We start from the raw sequence: 20,384 nt of genomic DNA, 5'->3' as shown, positions 1-20,384 counted from the left end.
GCCAAGCAGAGTGGTGAACTCAAGAAGACCAGGTAGATTACAGAAGAAAACACTGAAACAGGCCAAGCCATCAGCACAAAACCAGAGAGGAAACTACTTTACAAGTGCTCTCTTGCCTCTCCTTCCCCGGCGTTTCCCCACTTCCTTCTACTTTCATTTTCCACAAGATTCATCTAGCCCCAGAGGAGAAGGAATTAGTATTGCGGGTTGTGTATTCTCCTGGCTGCTTCATGATTAATGATTCCAAAGCAATGACATGACAATAACTTCTTTTGAACAATTACCAGGTTAAAAGTTTCCCCTCTTTCCTTCAAAGACTATCTATGTCACGGCTGTACACACAACCTTGATCATACGACTGAGTACTTCAGATCTCAACCTACCAATCAAAGAAACTGATGCATTATAATAGTGCCAAATGTTCTGAGCGACAGTGAATTGCACAACTACTAATATCCCTCAAAAGATATTAATATTTTAAATATTAGTAAGTATTGAAACTTGAGAAAAATCAGTGTAAACTTTCTAATAGTTTCCACTCTTTCCTTTCAGGCTCATAGAATTTACAGAAGCAATGTTTTATTTGAGTACAGTCTGAAAAGCTAAATTGGTCAAACTTTCATTATTCGGAACTCTCCAAACTCCCACATGTTCACCTTGCACGAGCTGCATCCACAGCAAGAGCCAAAATGTTGCCGTCTCCACTGGCAGCACACTGGGTAAGTGCCTGGAGACACCGCTCAGCCAAAGCTGGATCCCTGCTCGATTTGATCTTAGAGAGAAGAGAAGGGACAGCTTTATGTGAAAGGGCAATAAAATAGGTATTACAAGATTAAACTCTGGCACACACTCTGTTGACCAAGTGCCATAATCTTTACCTCAAAACAGGGGAAGAAGTGGAAGAGAATAATATTCAACCTGAGAGGTGTGTTCATTTGTTTAATTCATTCATTCAGGATTCTGTAAAAAAATTCTGATTTAGCACAAAGCCAACAAATCAGAAGCAAGCCAAGCGGTAACTTTCCAAATAGTTGCCTAGGCTTTTCTGAAGCAACAACACAATGAAAACAGGTGGGCCCTTTACAGGGGAATGCCAAGGGACACAATTAACAGTGGGAAGAGCACCAGACCGGAGCTTACAGTGGAGTTTAACTATACCAGAAGTGTCCTTTAAATGACTGACAAATGCTGGCCATAATACATAATAGTGCTATTAGTTTTATTTAAAAATCATTCTAAGAGGAGACCTGGTCAGAGACAGAAAGAACCCAAGACAGATAATAGAAAGCATGGCTAAAACCACGTCCCGTCAGGTCCGAGCTCCACTGCGCTCTGTCATCAACTTGAACAATCAACATTACTCAAGCCCAAGTCTCACAATCTGCACCTCCTGCAAAGAGAGTCCAAACTGTGACATTTCCCAGGATGCCACTGACAATATAGCATCTGTTATCAGAGATGGATGGAAAATATGTATTACAGCAAAGAAAAACTCAATTCAATTCCTCTTCAAAGAGCAAAGGTTTATTTTTCATTATTTTATGGCTGCATGTTTTGAATCTAAATTTTCCATCTAAGGACAGTGTGCTAGAATGTGGTGCTTCTGAGTTATGACTTGTAATGCACTACAGTATGATAGTGTAGAATTAATACTTGTGATAAACCTTTTTATAGAATTTAAATAGAATAAAAAACACCTAAGGGCATGGAGCTTGGTTTACAAAAGTATTGTTTGCTGAAACTTATCTTTGTAACAGGTGCACTCACACAGTGCACATAGCTAGGTATGTAGGAAAAATGCACCTTTTGCTCAGAGTTATGGTAAAAACAAAAAAGGAAATACACTAGAATTAGAATGAAGAGAATAGGCACAGGAATCTACTTATACTGGGTTCAACCTCCATCTCACATTCACTTAAGAAAAATACAGATATCTCTCCAAACCAGCTTCCTGTCATATTGGATTGATTAACAGAATTAAATGAGGAAAACGTGTGTTCTTACTTTGTGACATCAGCACTAAAGTCTTAAGAGACCTAGACTGAGTCATGATTGTCCAATTATTTATTCCAAGCAAGTTTCCCAACGTCTTACCTTTTTAAAAAAAAAAATGAGAAGTAATATTGAACTCTTCCAGATATTATAGAAGCTATGTGGAACAATGTTAAGAACTCAGAACCCAGAACCCAGGACACACTTATCAAACAATGGTCAACAATACCTTCTTAAGTTTTTCAATCTGCTTGTTACGCACTGAAGTATTGTCAATGGCCAGAACTTCTACAGTGTCTTCTTTTTCCAACTGATACTTATTTACTCCAACAATTACTTCAGAACCTATTGATTTCCCAAAGGAAAATAACATGTGAATTTACTCATAAATGGTCCCGTATTGAAAACGCTCTGATTATCACATATTTTTATATGTTCAATATTTTTAAGTAGCATTCTTAACTCATAATAAATTTCAGTGTAATGCAGAAACTCTATTCTGGGATACAGGTAAGGTGGGAAGAATAGTTACACAGTTACATGATGGGCCCTCTGCAAGGAAGGACTTTGCTATTCTCCTGAGCTACAAACCTTCTCAGTTCCTAACACACACAAAAAAGGACAGTCAGTTACCATGACAGATTTAGAAAGCAAAGTGAGTAGCCATGCCCAATAGCTTTCCAATATTTTCTAGAATTTTCTTACAGCCAGTTGCTGTTTAAAATCTGTAAATAATAAATCAATATTAAGAGCATACCTTCCTCTCATCTAAAGGTAATTCACCATCGCACCCCAGTTTATACTTCTTACTTCCTTACAGCACTTAGTGTCATCAGTAATTACTTAGTTTCTTTATGTGTTCATTTCTGTCTTTATTGCAATGAAATCTCTGTATGCAGAAGAGTTCATGGCTGTCCTATTCACAGCTGCATGCGCAGCCACAACAAGCACATCAAAAAGTATCCCCAGGGTAAATGAGTGAATTCCTCCATGTAGAGTACAACGACTGTCAAGCATACTATCCTTAATTCTGTCACTGGCAATAGTTCATACATGCACGTCTATGTTTTAAGTGCATATAAGCTTGCCTGTGTGCTTGCAAGGATGCAAAGATCTAAGATACAGACATACAAATACATTTGGATATGCAGATATGAGAAATATCCAAAGCCCTATTTTTCCTCTTTTTTTTTCATTTTAAAATGTATTTGTATCAATTGTGCATAGTATCCTGAGACAGAAACTAATAGTCCTCCTTAATCATTGAATTTCATATACAAGCTTTTCTATTCTCTTACCAGAATCTATTCTAGCTTGTCTTCGGGCAGCGCATTCTTCAATGCGAAGTTTAGGTATTCCTTCAGCTACAGCTTTGGCCATCCCACCCATTTCTTCAATTTCATTTATGAGCTAAAAAAAAAAAGAAAAGAAAAAGAAAGAAAGACAAGAAAAAAGGAAAAAAAAGACAAAAAGGAAAGGTTAGTAAAACTGAGAGATAAAAGCATCTACCCTAGTCCTGTATGTTATATCTCCCCTAATAGCATTCGAATTAATGCTTTATAAGAGAGTAACCAAATAAATAGAAGAGAAATAATTAGAATTTGTGTGCTTAAAGCTATCTAAAAGGACAAAAGAAAAATTTTAAAGTATATTCTGGAAAACCTGAAATTTCTCAGTCATGTCTTGTGAGGAAATGTCAACAACAACTCCAATTCTCTAGCCTTTATTTTTAGTTACATGATCAAGATTTTTTAGGTTTACGACTCTTTAAGAAAAATAGACATCAAAATGCAATTCTACTTTCAATATGAAAAACAAGAAGTGATATCATATATGTGCGTATATGACATGGAAGAGAACCATCAAAAACCCAGTATAAAATAGAATAAAATACGCATCCGAGATAGATAGCAACACAAAAATCAAAAGAGATCTTGATGCTTTCAGAAAGAAAGAGCTGGCATAAAATAGTATCAAATTTCTGATCACAAATACTAGAGGCAAGAGTAGAACTTAGAATGAAAAGCAGGCCAGTATTAATAAAGTTGATCACAGAATCATGAATAGAAATAATTTTAAGCCAAGTCTGCTGTAGCTCATGCATGGGTTTGTGAACTTGACTGGGGTGACAGGAGATTAAGAAAGACAGACAAATACAAGTAACATAATCAATGCTGGGATAGGGTGGACCGTAAGTTCTCAGGTGGAAAGAAATGCACCAGTCAAGAGCAATGGCCAGGAAACTCAGTGCTTTTTATGTACAGCACAGGAGGAGAGGTTAGCTAGTCTCCACATGAAGTCTCTATAAGACAACAGCCTTAAGCTGCAGTCATCCAAGAGGAACAAGCTGCACTTGCTGTTCTTGAACACACTGTCAACATCTGCCCATGGACCAGAGGAAGGCTTTGGCAGTTCCCTGGTCTGAGGCATTGAGGTCCGTGACATGGCCGTGCTCAGGATTTCATCCACTCCTTACACATTCACCCAGGACTTCCTCTGCTTCCCATGCTAGTCCAGGATAATAACACAATGGAGAAACTTTCAAACACATAAAGTTGTGATTCATCTCCTAGAAAGCGTCTATGAGAAGTGCATCAAGATGAACATAGAGATGCACAACTGGTTAGTGTTTAAAGACCAAGAAACTGTGGAATGCTTGACACCGAATGGTACGTCTACATCCCATCTTTTCCCCAAAAGCTCAAGTGCCCATTTTGGAAGAGGAGCGGGAGAGACTCTATGAGGTAGAGAAAGTAGAAGTCTGGAGAGAAACAGTCTTGCCAGGCATGACCACACACTTGCACACACAGACTCACAGTGGCTGTCTGGGACTGCATGCAAAAGAGCTGCACGAGACCAGCCAGTCAAAATCCCAGCATGGATCAGGAGGGAGTTCAAGCTCTATCCCCATCTTCGGAGCTCCTGGCCATTGGAATCTAGAGGATCGGGAGCCCATTACCTGTAGGGAGGAGGGTTCTGACAGGAGATGGTCTGCATCCATGCAGAGGCAGCACAAACGGACTTAGTATGTATTTCTTTTTCTTTTTTTTTTTTTTTCAAGACAGAGCATGTGAAGTTAGAAGGGAAAAGTGGATGAGGAAGAATTTGAGCAGAAAGAATAGGGGGTGGATTTGATCCAAACACATTACATGCATGCATGAATGGTAAAGAATTTTTTAAAAAGTGCTTCAAAGTAACAGGCATGAGATTCAGGTTTTATTTTTCCATACATGTCAGTAGATCTAGAGAGAAGCCAGTTCAAATCAAATAAGGACAAGAAGGTAGAAACTGAGATATCATTGTATTGCTAGGAAGGGGAAAGAAACAAGTGGTATTTATCAGCTGAAATACTAAATATTACTAAACCAGGAAAGCAAAAGACAATATCTGAAGCATTGTGTCTAATGCCTAAAGCCAACAAAATCAGAAGACACAGTACATATGTGAGTTAAACACACAGATAAAAAGAAAAGAAACTGTGTAGCTTACTCCAGTGAACAGAAAAGTAAGACCTGAAACACAACAGAGTACTGCCTCTCTCTCTCTCCCCACCACCACCATGTGTGTGTGTGTGTGTGTGTGTGTGTGTGTGTGTGTGTGTGTGCCTGTGTATATGGGTATGTGTGTCTCTGTGTGTCTGTGTATATCTGTTTATAAATCTGTTTGTCACTGTGTGTCTGTCTATGTTATGTGTATGTGTATATGTCTGTGTGTGTCTGCCTGTTTCTCTGTGTGTTGTCTATATATGTGTGCATCTGTCTGTGTCTATACATCTGAGTTAAGCATATGCACTTTTAATAATAGCTATCTTTTAATCCTGCATTAAATATAATCATAGAAAGAGAAATATACTTTTAAATTATGTTTTAGTAATGAAAACTATAAAGGTAAAGATAAATTTTGCTTCTCACATATATTTTATGGCTTTTAGTATAAATCTAAAAATGATTATATATTTAAAAAAAATCTATAAAAAGCAAAGTTGAAAGAGGAGAAACTGACCTTCAGAGCAGCTTCATAAACATCATTTGTGAGTGATTCCATCATGTATGATCCTCCCCAAGGATCAGCCACTTTGGGGATCCCAGATTCTTCTTGAATGATGATTTGCGTGTTTCGGGCAATGCGAGCACTTTTCACAGTTGGCAAGCCTAGAGCTTCATCAAAAGAATTCGTATGCAAAGACTGTGTCCCTCCAAACACAGCCGCCATTGCTTCGATGGCAGTGCGGACAATGTTATTGTAGGGATCCTAAAACATTTGACCAAAAACCAAAGGCAAAACGAGAAAAAAGTTCACAGACATCAGAGCTAGAAGAAACATTATAATTCAGCAACAACTATATAACCTACACCACATCTGACATCAGAGGATCAAATAAACTCACACAAATTAGTAAGCAAGCTAGAAAAAATTAAGAGTCAAGGTGTCTAGTCCAGGCTTAGGCATGAAAACATTGTCTCACATATTCGTCTAAAATATCACTCAATTTTACATTGTTTAAATACTGTTCCATAAGCATATCATAAAGTATAATTTTTCTTATTACAGGAATCTTTTTTCCTAATTTGTAATCCCTTAATTATCTTGCATACCTGCAATGGATGTATCCAAAGTAGGCATTTAATAAATGACTAATTAAACTGATTAAGTGTAAATTCTTCGGTAGGAAATAGGATTCTATTTCATTATATTCCTAACTGTGATGTTGGCTATTCTATAGATTTCAGTTTTAATTGTAAAAATCAGTATATTAAAATAAGATTACAAAAGTTCCTTCCAACTTCAGAATCTCTACTTCCCTAGTCATAAAGAACATGTTGGTTGTTATTCAATGTTAAAAGTAGAAAAGACATGTAACTTAAAATCACAGTAAGTGAACGTATAAAATGAATGGATATAGAAGCAAAATATCACCACACAATTTTAATGGAATCAAATTATACCATCCAAATGATAGTCTTTAAATGCCTGTGTGCTTTCTTGCTTAAAACACAACTTTTATTTGAAAGTGTGTGTATGTGTTAGAATAAAATCAAATTTTAAACAGGTAGATTTATGCTAAAATGTATCTCTTAAGAATTATTTACAAGTATTGATTATAATAGGGTTTGCATTTCTTCTTCATCAGCAAATAATTTTTCACTGTATTAGCACAGTAAATAGTCCCATGAATTGACAAATGAGGTTTCATGAAATGCAGAAGCTTCTGTATAACAAAGGAAACAATCTCCAGAGTGAAGAGACCGGCTACAGATGGGGAAATAAAAACCTGCCACCACACACCGAACAGGAATCTGATACCTAAGATACATAAAGAACCTCAAAAACTAAGACCCCAAACCCGAACCACCACATCCCTAAATAAGCTAATGAACTGAAAAGACCAAAGAGGCTAAAGGCTAAAGACCAAAAAGAACTCAAAAGAATAAATACAAACGGCAGGTAAACAGGAAGTATTTACAGCCAGCAAGGAAATTCCTATTAAAGCTGCTTCCCGATTCCATTTCATCCAAGTCTGAATGGTTATCATCACGAGCACCATGACATAAGGTGTGGCAGCGCACACCTGTGATCTCATCACTCAGGATGCAGAAGCAGGCAGAGGCAGCCCGGTCTGGTATTGAGTTCCGGACCAGCCAGGGCTATGCAGTAAGATCAGAAGAGATAAAAATTAAAAAACAGATGGGAAAAAAGGAAAGAGAGGAGACAAGAAAAAAAAAGGAAACAAAGAGCACCAAATACCGTTAAAGACGCAAAGAGGAGCCCTATTCACTGTGGGTGAGAGTGTGAACTGTTGTGTAGCCACTACAGAAATCAGTGTGCACCAACCTAGGGTCCTACAAGTAGCACTACCATAGGTTCCAGCTATCCCACTCCTGAGGATACACCAAAAGGACTCTAAATCAACAACATACCAGAGATACTTGCACATCCAGGTTTATTAATTCTCTAGTCACAACAGTTAGGAAATGAAATCAACCTAGATCTCTATCAACAGATAAAAATAGATTGATACATAAATACAATGGAACTCTACTCAGCTATAAAGAAAAATGAAATCATGACCTGCAGGAAAATGGGTATAACTGGAAATCCTATGTTGAGCAAAATAAGCCACATTCAGGACAGAAAATACCTTGCATTTTCCTCTTATCCACCAAAAAAAAAAAAAAAAAAAAAAAGAACCTAGATTTAAAATTAAATGTATATGTGTGTGTAGTTACAAGTGTGTTTGTAGGCCACAAAACTAAAAGAGGTCCATGCATGAAAGAAAGATACCTTATGGTTGGTAAGGTACAGATAGAATACATGTGATGAAAAAAAGTCTAAGAGAAGAAAGGGAACCAGTGGGGAAAGGGAGTGGTTAGAGGGAGGGGAATGAAGAGAACAAAGTTTAATGTCATATGTGTATGAAGACGATGTGATGAAACAGATCTACAACTTTGTACACTAATCTAAAATACTAAGATAATAAAAGAGGACTATGCACAAGCCAGCTAGGAATGATTTTAGAGTTAACCACTAGAGGGAGCTAACTCTTTTCAATATGTGTAAACTCAAAACCTAAGTGTTACTTCTGACTTTCAGTTATTAGCAAACAAGCTGTTGAAGGCAATCCCTGGCTCTGTTACCTAGAAGAAAATGTTTGTTTTCTTATTCAAGATCTCTATTTTCAGATCGATACATACCTGCTCAGTAAGTGACCACCCTGATGTCTGGCAATGTGTCCGCAGAAGAAGAGATTTGGGGTTTTTAGCATGGAACATCTTTTCTACTAAGTGAGCCCAAAGTCTTCTCCCAGCTCGCATTTTCGCTATTTCCATGTAGAAGTTCATCCCAATTCCCCAAAAGAAAGACAACCTAAAATGGTAAAGTCCAGAACTAGATGAAACTTAAAAATACAAACAAGAAAATAAAACTAATTGTATCACACCCTAGAAAAACCCATGTCCAGATTTGAATATCAAGCAATTAATTTGAATTAAAAGCAAAGCACAAGTATCTAAGTAACTATGAGTCTAACATAAAAATGGCTGTGAACGTCTGCTTCTGGGAAGAGTTATTCCCTTCACAAGTGATTTTCTTTAGGAAAGACTTTCCTCTTGTGTGCTGAGTAAGACAAATTCTTGGGCTGGGGTGCAGCTTAGTGGTGGAGTATTTATTCAACACACACTAGACTCTGGGAATCAAACTCTTATTTCCCTAGTGCTGGGATTGAATTTAGGGCCTTACATTTGCTAGGCCAATGCTTCCGCCATCCAGCTACATGTCCAACTTAAGATTCATTTCTTTAAAAAGAAAAAGACCCAGGAATCCCAACTTTGTAACACGGGAGTTGTGACTGGAAGAACAGAATCACATTCTTGCTTTGTTTGTGTAGCATGGGGCTCCATTTTGTGTGTTTTAAGAAAATGATTGGGCACTGAATTTGGTCACATTCTCCTCTAATTTGTCCTCAGCCTCACTATTCCCTTTTACCTCACATTCTGTAATGGATTTAACTGATTTACGTATTTAGATTACCTATTTGCCTCTAGTGACCAGAAGGTTGTAAAATCTCATGAAAACCAAATGAGCTGTAAGACACTAAAGTTTAACAAAACTCAATGTACTCAAGCACTGAGGACTTAGGATCTGTGCTCATCCTCAAAATCTGCTGAAGACTGTGAAGAACTTTTCTTTATTTCAAGATATTTATCTAAATTTTATCCATTAGTTCATGTAAAATAATAAACATATGTCAAATGGATACCTTACAAACAGCAATATTTCTCTATCATAAAAACTTAGAAAAAAATAAACATTTTACTTGTTATTTTAAAATGTTTTTATGAGACAGGTGTCCATTTTCTGTGTGTTCATGTGTGTGCAGGTGTGCACGTGGGGGCCGAAGAATAATTTGAGGTGTGTTTCTTGGGCATCATCTACCTGGTTTTGCTTGTTTATTTTTGAGACAGGGTCTGTCACTGATATGGAACAAGCTGAGATAGCTGGCCAGTGAACCCCGGAACCCACCTGCCTCTGCCTTCTCAGCACTGGGATTGCAAGCATGTCTATAGTTTTGATACATGGGTTGTGGGGATTAAACTCAGATCCTCTGTATGTAATTACCAACTGAGTCATTTTCCCAGTCCTGTTTTACATTTCTGCAAACCTCTTTAATGTGCAGCTTAAATGAAGACAGCTAAAACCATACATATGTCCAATCTATTTCAATACAGCATACCACATAGCTTTATATCAACTCTGGAGAAAATAAAAATGTAAAAGAAGAATGAAGTTTTAAAATACTCAGGAACAGTGTAGACCTTGAAGATCTACGTAATCCCCAGGAGTCACTGGACCACATTTTGGGAGCTGCTGTAATAACAAGCATACAATATTTTTAGAACAAAGAAACGGTCACTAGCTATGTTTTGCACATTTGAATTGTCAGCACACAGGTGAGTCTTGCTTCAGGGACTGATTGGATTGATTTCTGACCAATTTAAATATTTCATAAACTTCATTTGAAATGTTTCCATATTGTTCATACTTTATTAACTTTATTATTCATTTTGAGACTATATAGTTTATAGTATTGTACATTCCCAAACATTTATATACGTGTTATAGAAAAAAAAGGAATAGGTGATTTCCATATTTTCAAATGAAAAGAAAAAATATAACTTGATTTCATGTGTATATATATATATATATATATATATATATATATATTTTTTTTTTTTTTTTTTTTTTTTTTTTTTTTTTTGGTTTTTCGAGACAGGGTTTCTCTGTGTAGCTTTGCGTCTTTCCTGGAACTCACTCTGTAGATCAGGCTGGCCTTGAACTCACAGAGATCCGCCTGGCTCTGCCTCCCGAGTGCTGGGATTGGGATTAAAGGCGTGCGCCACCACCGCCCAGCCTCATGTTTATATTTTAATATAACCTCCATGCATGTGTTAGTTGTGTTCTGTAAATTACTAGAAAGATGGTGTTATTCCAATTTATAGAGAAGTATGGTCAAATTAAATTCTAATTTCTTTGCTACTGATAATATTGGCTTATTTTCTCTTTCTCACTAGGAAAAATTAGAAGACAATCTAAATCTATCATGCCATTTATCACTACAAATTTATTTTATCAGTAATATTTTGCTATACAGGTGGAAAATGGTTCTATGCATGTTGTTAATACAGAAAAGATATCTAAGTTTAATCTACTGACCTTGGTGCAAACTCATCAATTGAGAGTCCAGCCTGGAGTCCAGTTCTGCAGTACTCCACCCCATCTGCGAGGGTATAGGCCAGTTCTAGAATGGCATCAGCTCCTGCTTCCTGCATATGGTACCCACTAATCGAAATGGAATTAAATTTTGGCATGTGCTATATAAAATAATAAAATATAACAATGAATAAAATATGAAAAGGTTCTATTAAACTTATGCTACAAAAGTAAATATTACCTATAAAGTGATGTTCAATTTCAGATTACTTGGTAGTTTATAATCTTAACTAAAAAAAAAAAACTAGTATTCGTTAGAGTAAATTCCCTCTCAAATTTAAGTAATTGATCTATGAAGCATCTTCAAGATGTTATATTTGTTTTTCTACTAGGAGACAGCTGCACCAGGTATCTTTTAGGCTAGCTAAGACTTCACAAAGACCTTATGATTTGACTGATATGTTGATACATTTAATATTACTTACATTATTTTCTTATTTGAATGAACGTATCTAATATGAACAAGTACACAGTGAACAAAACTGATTTTACCCTTAGTGTTATATTTTGAAATAAAACAGGATAAAATGCACAGCTTAAAAATATCAAAGACTGGGGCTAGAGAGGTGGCTCAGTGGTTAAGAGCACTGGCTATTCTTCCAGAGGACCTGGGTTCTAGTCCCAGCACCCACATGGCAGCTCACAACTGTCTGTAGCTCCAGTTCCAGGGGACCTGACACCCATATATAGACATACATGCAGGCAAAACAATAATGCATATGAAATAAAAATAAATTATTTTTAAAGGTTGGATTTATCTTATTTTAAAAAAAATCAAAGATTTCAGTTTGATTCACTGTGATAGTTAATGTTAAGCATCTTCCAGGTTCATTCTACCAGGACCACTAAGAATACCACATACCATTATTTCCCACCATTACATGTGAGGTCAAGTACCTGACTGAATATATCCTTAAGAACCAAAGACTTATCATACTACTTGAGTCAACTAAATATAAAATTAAAAACACTGAAAACATGAGCTCTGATGTCAGAGGGCTCAAATTTTTGCCATGACATAAGTTTCTCAACTTTGCTATTCTTTGGTTTCCTACAAAACAGAGGTAATAATTGTATTGTTCTTATGGAACTGTTTTAAGATTAAATGATTCATCTAAATCACTTAGTATTACCCTAGCAGACACTAAGCACTCAAAAAAGTTAGCTGGCATTGTTTCTGTATGTTATAAATTAAATATACCACATTTACATATACCCTGGTTATGTACATTCATACAATACACAAATATAGTTGTGTGTTTTACATTCTCAAGTACTCTAACACAAAGTTCTTTGAAAATTCTCTATAACAAAAATCAAAAAGGGGATAGAATCACATGAAGTTGAGAAAAATAACTGCATTTTGAGAGTTAATATACAAAAGCCAGAAAAAGGTGCTTTGCTGTGCAGAGGAGTGTACTGATCCAGACTTTTAAATAGTAGAAATATAAGCATGATACAATACTATTCAACCTTAAAAAGGAAGGACGTTCTGATATGGCATACAAAGGGCAACACTGGGAATATTATATTAAATGAAATGAGCCTATCCAAAAAGCGAAATACTGAATGATCCTACTCATGTGAGTAATCTGCAGTATTCTAACTTGCAAACGTTACAGCAATACAATGGTAGTATCCTAAAGAGGAAAGGAGGGAACAATGGCATTTTCTGTTCAATAGATAATTTCAGTTCTGCAAAATGAAGAGTAAAGGTAGATGTTGGTAATGGTTGCACAACAGTGGAAAAATACTTAATGCCACTGTACACTTATAAGTGGTTAATATGGTAATGTCATGATATGCATATTTTCCCATAATTAAGAATTCTTTTAAAAATACAAAGTTCATAGGTTAGACAATATTTCAAAAATCGTATCATTTGATCAGAATCTGAAACCCACATACTGTCATTTATAGGAAGGATTACGTAAAGACAATTCAGAACTTCTAGATAACATTAGGATCTTTTACAAGGTGAAATACACAAGGATACAGAAGCATAGAATGATACTATCCACTCCAGCAACCAGTTTTCACCTGCTTCCTCTGACAGCAAGTCCTAAGCTTAGAGTTCCACAGTATAAGCCCTCCACTTCGTCTTCTCTTACTACTGTGTCCACAGAGATACAGGAGAACTTTGCTAGTCTTCTAAAAGATCCCTCTCCCTGCTGGGCGGCAGTGACACACGCCTTTAATCCCAGCACTCGGGAGGCAGAGCCAAGCAGATCTCTGTGAGTTTGAGGCCATCGTGGTCTACAGAGCGAGATCCAGGATAGGAACCAAAACTACACAAAGAAACCCTGTCTTGAAAAACCAAAAACAAAACAAAGAGCCCTCTCCCTCTTGCACAATGGCCAGCCTGCCTTCCTTCCTTCCTTAACCATAGAAGTTAATATGCCTAACAACAAAAAAGGAACTAGGAGCCCTGATTACTATGGAGCTCCACAGACACAAACCCCTCACAGCCCACTTTCTAACTTCCTTAAACCGAACAGAGTCAAGCCCTATTTAACTTAAGCTACTGCCATTTTTGTGCTCGCTACATGTTGCTAAGCAAAATATTTATATATGTCTTAGTAATCTCAAAATGTGGTGTAAAAACAGTTATATATAATACAATTATACATACACAATTCTATGTAGTACAATTCAATGGGGCAGATGCAAAACATGAAAATCCTTTGCAAAGTACCAAGGCTGAGTATCAAATGAAGAAAGCAGAAAACGTTGGCAAGATGTCTGGCATAAGTAGTTGCCGAGGGTGAACAAGCTAAAAAGAAGGTTGGATGCAGAAGAGATTTTTCTCTTCGGCATTAAGCAATTTTAAGGGATGTGAGGAGAAAAGCACCGCTAAGAAGTGAACACCAGAGAAACCACGCACTGCTCAGAGGGAAATGTGGAGGCAGCGCTGCTTCAGTAGCAGTGCCCAGGGAGCCTTCTTCTCCCGCTCCACAGGCTGGGGAAGGTGTGCCTAACTCAGGGATGAACAGAGAGATCATGGAGATGGCAGACATATATGCAGTCTGTTCCAACTCCGTTTGTAGTAGAAATAAAACCCCATCTTGACTCCATCTGAACTCTGAAGTGACTCTAACAATTATCAGCCAACTGAGTATCAAGGACAGAACAGGAAGTGGAAAAGTGGAATGAATACTGCCTAGGTTACAATCATAAAATTACTACATGAAGCCGGGCGGTGATAGTGCACACCTTTAATCCCAGCACTCGGGAGGCAGAGCCAGGTGGATCTCTGTGAGTTCGAGACCAGCCTGGGTTACAGAGTGAGTTCCAGGAAAGGCACAAAGCTACACAGAGAAACTCAAAAAAAAAAAAAAAAAAAATTACTACATGAAGACAAAAACACTTTGTGGAAATCCCTATAATGACTACAGCAAACTCTGCAGAAAGAAAGCATACCTCTGCTGTGTATTGGAAAATGTCAGCAATAATTTTCATGGACGGTTCTGGGGGGAAAATGTAAGTATTTCTGACCATAAACTCCTTTAGGATGTCATTCTGAATTGTGCCTGTGAGCTTCTCTTTTGGCACGCTTTGCTCTTCCCCAGTTACTATAAACATTGCTAGGACTGGGATAACTGCTCCGTTCATGGTCATGGAAACGGACATTCTTTCTAAAGGAATGCCATCAAAAAGGATTTTGGTGTCTTCTACAGTGTCGATTGCAACTCCGGCCATTCCAACATCTCCGCGAACTCGAGGGTTGTCTGAATCATAACCACGATGTGTTGCCAGGTCAAAAGCAACGGACAATCCCTGTTGACCAGCTAAGTACATAAGAAAAAACAAAAACAAAAAACGGTTATGTTAGAGTCTCATAATGAAGTAACTGGAAGCAGATTACCTCACTCCCGTGCCCATATGAAACAAATACTTGGCTTCCTAAGAGTCAGGTGTTTCTAAATAGGCTAAGACACACAAACTGAGCTTCTAGGTAGATGAGAAATAATAGAAACAACAGCATATCGCTTATCTCTCACCCGCACAAGGATATTTTTCTCAATCTCATACATCAAATAATTTTTGTAGTTGTTTTTATTGAGATGTTTTCAAAATTCACAAAACGTCTAGCTGATCAGATATACTTAACACAACTTAGTATATATATGCTTTCTTACTTTGTTTATTCTTTACCATTGTCATAGCATAATGCCATAGCCATTCAAAATATTGCTGAACTAGAATTTTAGATTTTATTCGCACCACCCCCAAAAAATGTTAATAAAACTAGGAATGAAATCCAAGTTGGCCTTCAGCTCACTAGGCAAGCACACTACCACTCAGCTAAATATGCAGTCCCTCTACAAAATTTCCAAATAACTAAACTACATTAAATATAAATCCAATCCTTCCCTAAGCAACATAAACCTAGAAATTCTAAAGTTTAGCATGCAGTTAAGATTTTATCATACATTAGAAGGGAAACTGTAGACTTTTCTAATGAAGGACAGATTTCACTGTATATAGTTAGCACCTCATTTCCTACTATGGAGCTTGGCATCACTTACATTTAAGCTTTCCCTCCAATTCTTAGCTCCATAAAACTAAAAGCTTCCCAAAGATAAACTCCATCTCTTTCCTTCGTGCATCTTCATCTCATTTCTTTTCTACAATGTAGCTAAAAGTATGGTTTATCTCCAAGAAATTTACACTTTTTACTGTTGCCTCTTATCTTTTTGACCACAGAAGTTGAAAAGTATCCATTTGTTTCACAGTAAATTCAAGCACAAAATGAATGGCATGTTTCCAGAATGAATTAATGTCTCCTGTGTCATCACAAGCATCATGCCTCCCATTGAAATCTTACCCTTAATATTGTCCTTATAGAATTTATTGCTTTCTTCCACAGTACTAAAGCCTGCATACTGACGGATGGTCCAGGGTCTAAAGGTATACATGGTGGGATATGGCCCACGAGTGAAGGGCTTCATTCCTGGAAATTCTTCAGGTAAGTCCCTAGTATCTGCCCTGGAATATAAGGGCTTTATAGCGATCCCTTCTGGCGTGTGCCATATTAGGTCCTCTGGGTTTTTGCCTTTCAGTTGCTTTTTGGCCAATACAGCCCATTCTGGGTGGATGGGCTGCTGCTGGTGTAGGAGCCGATTCCATCTGGAGACTGATGTATCTTTTAATTGCTTCAGGTGATGGGGTGATAACAAAAAAAGCTGACTCTTAGCTCTCAACATGGTGAAGCATGGATACTCTCAAACGGAAGTGAGAACTGACCTAGAAAATTTTAGAAAAACAATATACGTAGTTAGAGTTGTGAAGGAAATCCAGGGCTTTCAGTGAGTCGGGAGAAAGAAAAGATAGAATACTGGTCCTGTTTCCTTTTTCTTCCCTTTTCTGCTTCTGCACCTGATAATATATTACACTTACCCTTGTTCTTCATAATGACTATTGCTCTAGATACTGTCTTCTTCCTCCACAGCCTCTTAGCTGGTCTTACAGACCAGTCTTGGCCCCCTCCAACACATCTGACACTGATAAAGTGCAAATCTGACTATACCATACTCCCACAGAATTTTTCAAAGGTTACATCATGGGGTAGATGTAACATAGTATTTCAATTAATTTTCACTCCAAGCCCACTTACAAATCTTTTAGTTTATGGTAGATACTACATTGGTGTGTAGAGAAAAATGCAGTAAATAAGACTAGCAAGGCACCCAAGGCATCCATGACCATGGATCTATCAAATTTATTTCAGAAATACTAGAAATTTATTCCTAGTATTTCTGGAAATACTAGAAAACTCATAGTTCACTGCATATGCCAAATATTTACCTACACAGAAAAGCAGCAAACCACCTCAATTACTCGACACTTAAGTGTTTACACGGCCTCTACATATAGAGCCCACAGTTTTCAGAAGAAAGTCATACACAAATTTCACTATTATAGTTGTCTCACCAAGTGCTTTACACTAACTGGGCAAAGTGAATTTAAAACTCTATTCTTCAGGCTGGAGAACTGGCTCAGCAGTTCAGAACATTTCTTGCTGTTGCAAAGGATTCCTGGGTTCGATTCCCAGCATGCACATGGAGGCTCACCACCTCCTTGAGCACCAAACATGAACGGGTTCACAGATGGACATGCAGGCAAAACACTCATACACAAAAAACAGTAAAAGTAAATCTAAAAATATTTTTTAGAAATTCTATTTTTGATATTAACTTCTGACCTACCAAGTTAGTAAAACATTGAAGACTGCCAACTGGATATTATGGATCACAAAACAAGAAACATAAAATCACTGATAGAAACATTAAGTGTTTTAACTACTTTACAATGTAAATTTCTAATACATAAAAGGTCTCAAAAATGTAACCCCCTTAAAGTGAATAACATCCATCCTGGGATAACTTCTTTAATGAAAGATAAAAACAGACATTCTCTGCTGTTTTATTTACACTAGAGAAACAGAAACATTACAAACATCTAAAATTAGAGTAAGTGCATTCATTACAACACAAATGATAGAATTTAATGAAACTATTAAAATAAATTTAGAAAATAGGAAAACGTAATAGTTCACATCAGAATTTGCAGAAGTATTCATTTATGACAGTACAGGAAAAAAAAGAAAGCCTTTAGGATGACTGTTATGATCTGGACATAAATGATATTAATGTATTATGTTTATGGAGATTAGTACTCTATCCAACTACCATTGTGTGTGCTTTCCCTAAGTATTTTGACATCAATTTAAAAGTTAAAATTATGTTGAGTATACTTGCTATTAGAGTAAACAGGCTCGAATAAGTATTGGGTGAAAGAATCAAGATATATCCCTGTAAATGCAATACACTCATCTGAATTTTTTTTAAGTTAGCAGAACACAATATAAACATAAATACAACAAATGCAATACCAACTTTTTAAAGCCTTTGTAATTTTTAACCTATTAAATCCAAGAGAGCTTTGTCATCCACTTTTATTTCAAGCCACTCGGATTTCTGAGAGCCAAAATGGTGAGTGGTGAGAATGTCGAGCTCACATCTGCACTACTTCTGCAGTGATGTGGAACACTGAAAGGGACTTGACAAATGTCTGGACTACAGTGGAGACAGGAAGCACACCCATTTCAAACCAAGTTTGAACTGGACAAATGATAAAACAGGGTCCCAATCGAACAAGGACTTCCCGAAAAGCCAAAGGCCGAATTAGTAAAAGTTAAAACAGCACTTCAAAATAACCATACTAGACAGGCATAGTCTGCCTTTAATCCAAGCACTCGGAAGAAAGAGGCAGGTGGATCTCAGTGAATTCAAGGTCAGCCCGGTCTACCAAGGGAGTTCCAGGCCAGTCAGAGCTACATAGTGAAACCCTGTCTCTAATAAATAAATACATATATACACGCATGCATACATGCATACATACACACACATTTAACAGTACTGTTGTTATTGACAATAGGACTTCTAAACTTTCTTTGAAGAGTCATTAAAAAAAGATTTCTGGCCGGGCGGTGGTGGCGCACGCCTTTAATCCCAGCACTCGGGAGGCAGAGGCCGGCGGATCTCTGTGAGTTCGAGGCCAGCCTGGGCTACCAAGTGAGTCCCAGGAAAGGCGCAAAGCTACACAGAGAAACCCTGTCTCGAAAAACCAAAAAAAAAAAAAAAAAAGATTTCTGTGAGTTCGAGGCCAGCCTGGGCTACCAAGTGAGTTCCAGGAAAGGCGCAAAGCTACACAGAGAAACCCTGTCTTGAAAAACCAAAAAAAAAAAAAAAGATTTCAAGAATTCAAAGAAGCATTATGCAAATGTGTTAACGACGATTAAAATGTGTTAAAGTGAAATAAAGCAAAAGTCATCCTTACAACTCCAAATATTTACTTATGTATGTATGAATGTATAGTCCCCAGATAAAAGTAATTTTGAAAAAGCCAGGGAACCTTTAAATCCAGCGCTCTCACGAAGGCGGATCTCTAAATTCAAGGCCAGTCTGGTCTACAACGTAGAGTTCCAGGATAGCCCGGACTACATGGAAAAACCGTGACTCCAAAAACCAAATTAAAAAAAAAAAAGTAACTTAGAAACAAAAATAACTTTCAAGTGCAAGTGTAACAGTCTACATGTAGCTCTACATTAACACGTCACAAAAGCTAGCCACGCCCACTGTCCGATTGGCTTAGGTGGTGGATCCACAGAGCACGAAAGTTATTAGCATAAGGGAACTATCAGCCTAAGGAACTATCAGCCTAAGGCAGAAGTTCTCGATCTGTGCGTCGCAACCCCTCTGGCAAACCTCTATCTCCAAAAACATTCACATTACGATTTATAAAAGTAGCAAATTACAGTTATGAAGGAGCAACAATTTATGGTTGGGGGAAGGGGGCAGTGGGTCACAACATGAGCAACTGCACTAAAGGGCAGCAGTATCAGGAAGGTTGAGAACCACTAACCTCAAGCAAATCATTAAACACAAAACTATGTTGGAAGAAAATCACCAAGTATTTAAAAATCACACGCATGTGTCGCGCTCTGAAAGGCAAAACTGAGAAGCTAGAAATGTTTATTTTTGTATCAAATTAGACGTGCCTTTTCTTTTTCATCTCTTCCTCCGATCTCTTGCTTTTTGTCCCACCACGTCTAGCAGAAACAACCTACAAACAACCCGAGCCTCAGGTCAGCGTGGACCCAGAGCACCTCTTAACTACAAGTGACCTTGCGCGTGCGTGGGAAGCCAGGGAGGAGAGGGATAACGCTGCCGCGCTGCTGAGAAGCACTTTGCAGCGGTGGCCTCCGAATGCCACGGCCCTAACCGAAAATGAGAAGTCGGTCGAAGTGATCATCTGAACTTCAGGGGAAAGCAGGGAGGGCTCCCTGTCACAGTAGGACGTCAAAGATGGAAGGAAAGCCCCGGAGGACAGAGACAGGAGGCAGAAAGATGAACACAGCAAGGGGAGAGACTCGCAAGCCTGACGTGCTCCACAGCGTACAGGCCTACTCACAGGCCACAAAGTGGGAGGCGACCCGGCCGAGCCCCGATCCCACCGCCGAACCCCGATCCCCGCGGCTCACAGGCGCTGGCAGCGGGAGCTGGCGAGCCCGTCCAATCAGGGGGGCGTGGCCGACACCACCCTCCCGACCAGCCAATCCG

At 37.9% G+C, this 20,384-nt stretch overlaps 1 protein-coding gene across 4 annotated transcripts in view; it reads right to left on the bottom strand.

Moving 5' to 3' along the window:
• The window catches only part of Mmut (methylmalonyl-CoA mutase), a 37,476-nt gene extending 17,123 nt beyond the window's left edge, over positions 1-20,353 (bottom strand). For 3 of the 4 annotated variants that reach the window (XR_008219942.1, XM_052745376.1, XM_052745374.1), the window contains exons 1-9: positions 20,236-20,353; positions 16,088-16,506; positions 14,680-15,047; positions 11,203-11,360; positions 8,685-8,856; positions 5,995-6,243; positions 3,291-3,402; positions 2,222-2,337; positions 657-772 (exon numbers count right to left, since the gene is read on the bottom strand). Coding sequence is in view for 3 of the 4 variants with exons in the window: in XM_052745376.1 (XP_052601336.1) it covers positions 657-772; positions 2,222-2,337; positions 3,291-3,402; positions 5,995-6,243; positions 8,685-8,856; positions 11,203-11,360; positions 14,680-15,047; positions 16,088-16,466 (1,670 nt within the window). In the remaining variant the exon portion in view is untranslated. Of the gene's footprint in view, positions 1-656; positions 773-2,221; positions 2,338-3,290; positions 3,403-5,994; positions 6,244-8,684; positions 8,857-11,202; positions 11,361-14,679; positions 15,048-16,087; positions 16,507-19,822; positions 20,087-20,235 lie in introns of those variants that run through there. The other variant, XM_052745375.1, reaches the window with a different exon arrangement.
• Between the last annotated feature and the right edge of the window lie 31 nt (positions 20,354-20,384).

This window comes from Peromyscus californicus, unplaced genomic scaffold (assembly GCF_007827085.1).
Source record: "Peromyscus californicus insignis strain IS unplaced genomic scaffold, ASM782708v3 Scaffold_19__1_contigs__length_69161282, whole genome shotgun sequence".
In the NCBI taxonomy this organism is placed as follows: domain Eukaryota; kingdom Metazoa; phylum Chordata; class Mammalia; order Rodentia; family Cricetidae; genus Peromyscus; species Peromyscus californicus.
Note: the sequence above shows the minus strand (reverse complement) of the source record. Positions and strands in the feature narration are given on the sequence as shown.